The 7,983-nt window shown below is 38.8% G+C and overlaps 1 protein-coding gene across 1 annotated transcript; it reads right to left on the bottom strand.

Annotated features, from left to right (window-relative positions):
• Positions 1 to 1,182: 1,182 nt before the first annotated feature.
• On the bottom strand, positions 1,183 to 3,968 carry si:dkey-56d12.4 (HTH_Tnp_4 and DDE_Tnp_4 domain-containing protein). The gene is made up of 2 exons (XM_021317441.2): positions 3,402 to 3,968; positions 1,183 to 2,621 (listed from the first exon to the last, which is right to left on the bottom strand). Exons 1-2 carry the CDS (start codon positions 3,676 to 3,678, stop codon positions 1,636 to 1,638), a joined length of 1,263 nt encoding a protein of 420 aa, XP_021173116.2. The 5' UTR covers positions 3,679 to 3,968; the 3' UTR covers positions 1,183 to 1,635.
• Between the last annotated feature and the right edge of the window lie 4,015 nt (positions 3,969 to 7,983).

A 7,983-nucleotide genomic window follows, 5' to 3' on the forward strand; every position in this document is an offset into this window, starting at 1 on the left:
TAGCCAACGACCCCAAAAATAACAGCGTCAGAGACTGGCGACCTCATTTTCGCCAGTCTCTTTACTTTAAAAAAAAAAAGGGAATAAAGTAATATATTTTAAAGAACCCTTACAATAAAAAGTGCAGCCTTCCCTCTGCATTACAATATTATGTTACAGGGCCACTTTTACAACAAGTAGAATAAATATTTCATAATTCTACTGTTGATTTTTGGAGAAAACGCAAGTCACAGTTCCTTATATTGCCCATTCAACATTTTCAAGTGTCCAACCCTGAGTAATACATTTTTTCAAAATCAAAAGAGGTGATAACACGCTCTCTTCATATGTTAAACGGTCACTTATTCAGCTTATTTTCAAACACGGAAGTAAATATGGGTCCAACTTCTGTTTTTTGTGTGGCGCTTCTGTTTCATCGCTTCCTTTACCAACTACTGTTAGCTTGTCTAAATTGGTAAACAATGTTGTGGCAACATTTCCAAAAATCACTGAGCGATCAAAGAGGCTCAAACTATTTGTGAGTGGAAGGATGATCTGAATTTTATGGAAGATAAGCTAATGAATCGTCTGTGATTAGTATTCTGTGATGAGAATACTAGTCAGTTTAGTTAAAAAAAATAGCCTTGCTGAACGTTTGGGATTGAACTAACGTTACCAACATCAAAACGTTAAATGAACGGTTGCCTACCTCATAATGCAGTTTGAAACTGTATTAGATGTGTAGTCTCAAAGCTCTTGTTGCCAGTTTGTCACATTAACATGTAATTTAGCTTTAGATTGAAACTGTAATTTTTTCCCCCTTTTTTTTTGGGATATCAAAGAGTTGATGAAAACATTGGCATTTAAGGCATTTCTGAAATAAAATTTAGCAGGCTTTATGGATAACGTTTTATTTTTTAATCAACAGATTAAAAAAATGTGCACCTTTTCCAGATGAGTAAAAGTCTGATACTGCTTGGATTAAGGTAAGGTCATTCAAGTTTGGGTACGTAAACCATCCTAATTCATACCAGTCTAATCTTAAAAGGCAATTTGAATGGTAAGTAGAAAAATATGTAGTTTATCGTTATCACTATTAACTGTCCATATTTTTATATAAATAGTCACACCAAGGACCATAATAGAGAAAAACTATCTTCTTGCCAGTGTATGTACATAAGATACACTTTACTTTTTTTTTTCTTTTTTTTTTTTTACATCTGGTTAAGACAACATTCACTTGATCAAAATACCTAAAAACAAATTACATTAGCAGTTAAAATGCATTCAAACTTTTATTAATACAAATTTTAGTTGGACGCACATTGTTTTGTATCTGTAAAATTTCAAATAGTCATTCCAAAATTTTAAACATCAACATGCTAAACACAAGAACGTGAGAGTCAAAACACGCTTTTTGTGCATTTGTAATCCCACTGGTTTTCAGTAAAACATAACCAGTCAGCAATGCAGAATAGAGATTTCTGGAAAAATAAAAAGCTAAAGACAAAGCATGTATACAAAGAACAATGAAGGAACTGCAGGCTGTCCAATAACTACACACAAATGTTACGCTTTAGTAGAAACAGGATCATTTTGTATATGCAAAACTTCCATTTTCAATCAGCATCCTCGTGAATGATTTCAGAATCAGAATCAGATTTCCCCCTGCATGTTCACAAGGGCTGCACAGATTCTGAGGATTTTGTCCATTTTGTGTTCCAAGTTGATGGGCACGGTCTGCGAGACTATTTTGAAAACTTTGAGCCGCCTGATGACTCTTTCTACATGCATGCTGACATCTGCAATCTTCCTCGTGGTGGCTATATCCTCGTCAGACAGCTGCCCTTCTTTACGAGTGACTGCTGGTAAAACAAGCTTGACTCTCGTCTCAGAAAGCAAATCTCTGATGCCAAAACATCTGTCTGCCATCACTTCATCGCCGGGACGAAGATACTGCAGGAAGCCAGACTCCTGAGCGATGAACCTGTCGCTACACCTGCCGCCATAAGCAGGGGAAATGAACATAACAAGCCCACAAGGGGCGATAGCAACTAAATACTTTATAGTATTGCTCGAATAATAATGGCTGCATGACACCCCCATGCAGTCAGGCTTGTGTGGTTTCTGCAGGGCGGTTTCAGCGCAGTCGACGATGCAGGTGGTGTTGGGGAACGTCTCCTTGAAGCACTGAGGCACTGCGCTCCGGATTGTCCTCCGTGGCAGCCAGCGGACGTGGATCCTCATGTTCTCCTCCATTGTGTCGATCCAGTAGGAGAGGATCTGGCTCACTAACCCCTGGGATACGTCAAAGATTTCCGCAAGGTCACCCTGGAGTAGATTTAACTTAAGTTTCATCATGGTCATCAATATTTGATCCATTACGTGCAGCTTAAAGTCGGCTTCATAGAACGTTTCCAGATATTTAACATGATCGAAAAAGGCACCGAGTGAAAGGCCTGTGTACAATACACAGCTAGTGTCGTTCTTCAGGATGGCATGGGTAAGAGGTTGTTCTCCGTCGCGTACGTCTTTCTTTTCTCCTGATATGTAGGTGTGGTCCATCAGCGCCTGAACCTCCCAGTGAGTGACACCATCTTTATGCGTCGGTGACCCTGACTGTGGAGCGGTCCGGTCGTCATCTGCCAAACACAAGACCACATAAGCCCACAATCAGTTAAGAAAACCAAAACATATAAAGACTATTTAAAAACTACGTTAACATCAAGCCAATAGAGCAACACCCAAAACAGCAAATGATCTTAGATGCACTCCTTTCAAGATTTGCAAATGCCCTGTGCTGGTCTCTGGGGGGCCATTTGTAATGTTGCACAAAAATTAACAGTATTTATTTTGGGATTTATAGCCTGCCAAGAGAAAAACATGGGGGTTCATTTTTCCAAAGTCAGAATTAACATGCCATACGTTTATTAATATTGCAAACTTAACATTTAATTAAAAAAAGACAAATATTTACATTGTAAACTATATATTAAGTCTGCACACTAAACAGTTTTCAAACTAAACATATAGCTCCAAATTACATATATCGTTTACAAACTTAATGTGTAGTTTGGAGCTAAATGTTTAGGTCGGTAATCTAATATTTAACTGGGACATTTATAAATGTAAGAACTACATCACAAAAATATGAAAAACGAACCCCCATTTTTTTTTTTTTTTTTTAAATCTCTTGACAGGCTAAATAACTCAAAAATATTGCAGTGATTTTTTTGTGCAATTTTACAAAACGGAACTCCATACCAGCACGGATAAAAAAAAAAAAATACACATAATAAATATACAGAGTGAACAAACTTATAACAGCTGGTTTTATGTGAGAACAGACACATTTTCAAGAGGGGCACAAACAGAGAACTAGAGTTAACAGGATCTAGAGTAGCCATTAACCCTCAGCTTACCTGTGTCTGCTCTCCTCTTCACGCCTCCCCCCGGTGTATTTACCGGAACTTCGTAGCCCAGCCACTTTTCTGGTATCGGGTGGTCTTCTGTGGGTCTCTTGTCGACGAAATGAAAAGAACAAACGTACGGTCGCTTCGGTGGTTTCTTCAAATTTAAAGCTTTTAACCACAGGCGAAAATATTCTTCGTTCTTCGGCGGGGGGTGCAGGTCGTAGGGCGCCTTACATCCACATTCATCTCTTTTACGCGGCCGATGAATGAAACACTCCTGCTCCATGTGAGCCTTTCTTTTATACCAGTTGTTATGGCAACCCTTAACTGCACAAATGGTACCCGGTCTTCCTCGAAGTCATAATGACGAGTTTGGTACGAAGTCTTGCTGTGTTAGCTGCAGCAGTGATGTTTAGAGTTAGCGAGCCAGTGACAGGAAGTGGCTGCCCGGAAGTCTCGCACAACAACCGTCAACAGACGCCTCGTGGGGTGGGTTCTGCCTGTGCTGCGTATGCGTCAGAGCGTCCGCCATGTTGAATGGGGCAAATCTGCGATTAGTCTGAGTCACTTAAACAGTATCAGAGGGAGTTTATTCTCAGAACATACTTTATATTAGTAATATTTTTATTTTTGTAATATTACGAGTTTATTTTCGTATCGCTTTGGCTTCATTCTCCTGACTTTATACTCATAAAGAATAAAAACAATTAAAAGAATCTAACCTGGCCCTATTACTCCAGGACAGAAATAGTTCTGCAAACTGTGACTATTCTGGAAATGTTCCCCCTTAATTGTCATAATATGATGTTTTTCTCATAATATTACCACTTTTGTATTTTCTTTTACTTTATTGTCCCAGGACTTTTTTACTCATATTAGTAACTTTCTCTTTAATACTCCCCCAAAACGTTTGTTCCAAATCTGTGACTATACCAGAACTTAAAAGGTGACAACAAAGCCTCTTCATCTTATGTTAAAGGGTCAATTCTACTATCACTAGATTAAACATTTCATAATTGTATGGAGCTAAAACAGTGACAGCTTGCAGCGACATTGAAAAGAGATCTGGGAATGCAAAATCAAACACTGAAAAATTAAACATTGAAAAATCACTTGCAATGACATAAAAAACGATTTAGAATTAAAAATACTGACACTGAAACGTCAAACATTGTTAGGAAGTAAAAACTTATGATGATATTCTCGTTTTATGCTGCAGCTTTTTTTCAATGAGAGATGTTTTCATTGTCACTGCAGACTTCCTTCATCAGGGATGTCATACAAGCTAGCATTTTTTTGCCATCGGGGGGCGGCGCTAAACTGAAGGCCCCTTTATGGGCCTTCCGTTGTCTAGTACAATGGAAATTGGAGAACAGTAGTAGAACTCAGCAGAGAGAGAAAAATAGGCCCTGATGTCCTCCAGTAGCCTAAGTGTATAGCAGCATAACTACAGAGACAGCGCAGGGTAACGTAAGCCACTCTAACTATAAGCTTTGTCAAAAAGGAAAGTTTTAAGATTAGTCTTAAAAGTAGACAGGGTGTCTGCCTCATGGACCAAAACTGGGAAATGGTTCCCTAGGAGAGGAGCCTGATAGCTGAAGGATCTGCCTCCCATTCTACTTTTATAGACTCTAGGAACCACCAGCAGACCTGCAGTGTGAGAGGAAAGTGCTCTGTTAGGAACATACGAGGTAATCAGAGCTCTGAGATATGATGGAGCTAGATTATTAAGGGCTTTATACATGAGAAGGAGAATTTTAATTCTACTCTTGATTTAACAGGAAGCCAATGAAGGGAAGCTAAAATAGGAGAAATATGATCCCTCTTGTTAATTTTCATCAGAACTCTTGCTGCTGCATTTTGGATCAGCTGAAGGCTTTGATCATCATTTTGTGGCCTTCCTGATAATAAAGAATTACAATAGTCCAGCCTTGAAGTAACAAATGCATGAACTAGTTTTTCAGCATCACTCCTGGACAAAATATTTCTAATTTTGACAAGTAGTCTCAGACTTTATGGCTCTCTCTCGTTGCATCTCCCCCAGCACTGCAAGCGAGCAACACGAAAAGGTGAGTTTAAATCACGAGCACAGTATCCGACACCAGCAGAGAGCACAAAACGACATTTACATTCTATATCGGGACATTTTTATAGAGGACAGATAAGCTGGCCATTTAGCTATGAAGAAGCATATTTGGTTGCATACCATAATGGAGCCATATCTTAATGGCACAAAAAAAATTTTTCCCTTGGAAATATTTTTACTTGCACAAGCACTGTGCAAGTAAAGCAACAACTTCATGACTTTGTGTTTCTGTAAATACAGTGTTGCTGGGCAATTACACTTATCATGCAGCCAACGCAACAAATTGTGTCCAGACTAATTTGTCCCCTTTTGGCCATGATATGCAACAGATGTAAAGACTATTTTTTTATTTTTTTTTTTAAATCTGCAGCCATTTATGCCTCTGCCTCTATTTTGAACATAATTACTCAGTCACAGCCAAAAGGATGGCGTTCAAAAATGATATTTTGAAGCAAGGAGGTTACCTTTAGAGAAAAGACAGTAGCGCAGTTGAGGGTTAACTTTTCCAGGCTCATCTGTCGTGGTCTTCACAGATGTTTCTTTTTATTTTCTGCGAGAAATACATCAGAGATACCCATCTTTCCAAACCTCCATCTATCTTCCTAATAACCCCCATTCAAAGTGCCTCTGGCCTTGTTGTTAAGAGAAGATTAGCAGCGGTTCTACAGTAGTGAAAATTATTGACTGCATTCTCCTTTATGTGTCCCTTGATAGCGCAGGCAAATCAAATCTGAAGCATTCAAAGTTGTCTGAGGCGCAACATGTAATGAGAGCCTCCTTTGTTCTGTACAACAACCCAGCCTCACATGCATTTTAGAGCCGGATCAATATCCGAAATGAGAAGAGAAAAAGTGAAGGTCTCGAAACTTTAAACTTTGCAACTTTTCAAAGTGTAATTACTGTGTACAAATAGGATTTTACCCAAAGCGGTGTGCATGTTGTTGTTCTGTTTTTTTTTTTTTTCCTCTATGCCTTGAAGGACATTTCAAAGGTTTTAGCTGAGGCTGAAACCACAGGGGGACAGCTGGTTAGCGTAGGAAAAGCGTTATTGAAGAGTTCATGTGTGCAGCTCTCCTTTACTGCTGTCAGCTATGCTACACTGGCGCTTTCTGAAGCAGACGATAAGCAATCCGCTCTAATAAGGAGAGCTGAAAATTGTGCGTTGCAGCTGTGCACTTTTCAGATTTGGAAAATAAAAGGTCTTTGACATTATATAAGTATAGGGTTATGTTGCGTTTCTTCTAAAGCTAATTCCCATATTCCAACGTCTTCCTTTTAATTGGCTGAAAATGCGATAGTTAAAGGGGAAACGTTCTTCTGCAAGATTTACACATAACTTAATATATAGCGTCTAAAGAGTTGAACTGTTTTTCTGAAAGCATTTTTTTTTTGTTTTGTTTATCAGCCTGACGTTTAAAATTGTTGCTGTTATACATTTGTGTGCTGCATCTATTCCTGGCCCTGTTGTTGTGGAACTTGCAGCCTGTAGGCTTTCTTTTGATTTTCACCAAACACAAAAAAAAAATTCACACCCTTCGACATTTTTGAATTATTCCGTGTTGGCACTACACATTTTAATGTATATTTTAGGGGGGAATTTTTTAAAGATATACAACACAAAGCTGTGCATAATCGCGAAGGGCAAGAAAAACGACGTCTGGTTTTCAAAATGTTCACACACAACCATCTAAAAGAAGCATAACGGGCCTATATATTCCGTCCTTTTCACTCTGATACTCCCAAACAAAATCCTGTGCAACCAATTGTCTGCAGAAGTCACCTAGTTAATAAATCACAGTCCACCTGTACAGTGTAGCACAGAAGTATTTACCCCGTTTTTTCTTTTTTTTTTTTTTTTACATCCCAACCTGCAATTTCATTGTTTTTCAGTGTCATGTGATGGATCTTCATAAAATAGTATAAGTTGGTGAAGTGAAATGAGGAAAAAATATATATAATAGAAGAATAAATGTATCCGCCCCCTTTGCCATCAGGCCCCTAAAAGGTTCTGGTGCAACCAATTACCTTCAATCATCACATTATTGGTGAAATGAAGCCCACCGTTGTCTAACACATTTGTCTAATCAGTTGTGACGTAGCAAATGTTTACCTCATGTGACTGATCAGCTGTTTCTGTTCCCAGCATCTTCTCATATTCCCATAACGCTCGAAAATAGGTCTGGAACCAACGACAGGTTAAGTGTGGACCGACGAAGAGACTTGAGCATTTCTAAGTGTCATCCATAACAAAAAAAGAAAAAGAAAACTCGGCACATTCATTAAAGCCTTGCTCCATAGGACGGATCTGTGGTCCGTCCTAGTTAGCAACATCTACTTCCTGTTTATTACAGCCAACGCATGACGAAGTCACGCTGTGCGTCTCCTGGTTAATTCGCTACAAACCAATAAACGGAAACGTCTGACGGCATTTTCTTTTTTTTTTTGCGAGCTTTTAAACATTGAACACAACTTTTCTGAAAAGTTCCAGAGGTCTGCCTGCGGCAC

Source organism: Fundulus heteroclitus, chromosome 7 (assembly GCF_011125445.2).
Source record: "Fundulus heteroclitus isolate FHET01 chromosome 7, MU-UCD_Fhet_4.1, whole genome shotgun sequence".
Classification (NCBI taxonomy): domain Eukaryota; kingdom Metazoa; phylum Chordata; class Actinopteri; order Cyprinodontiformes; family Fundulidae; genus Fundulus; species Fundulus heteroclitus.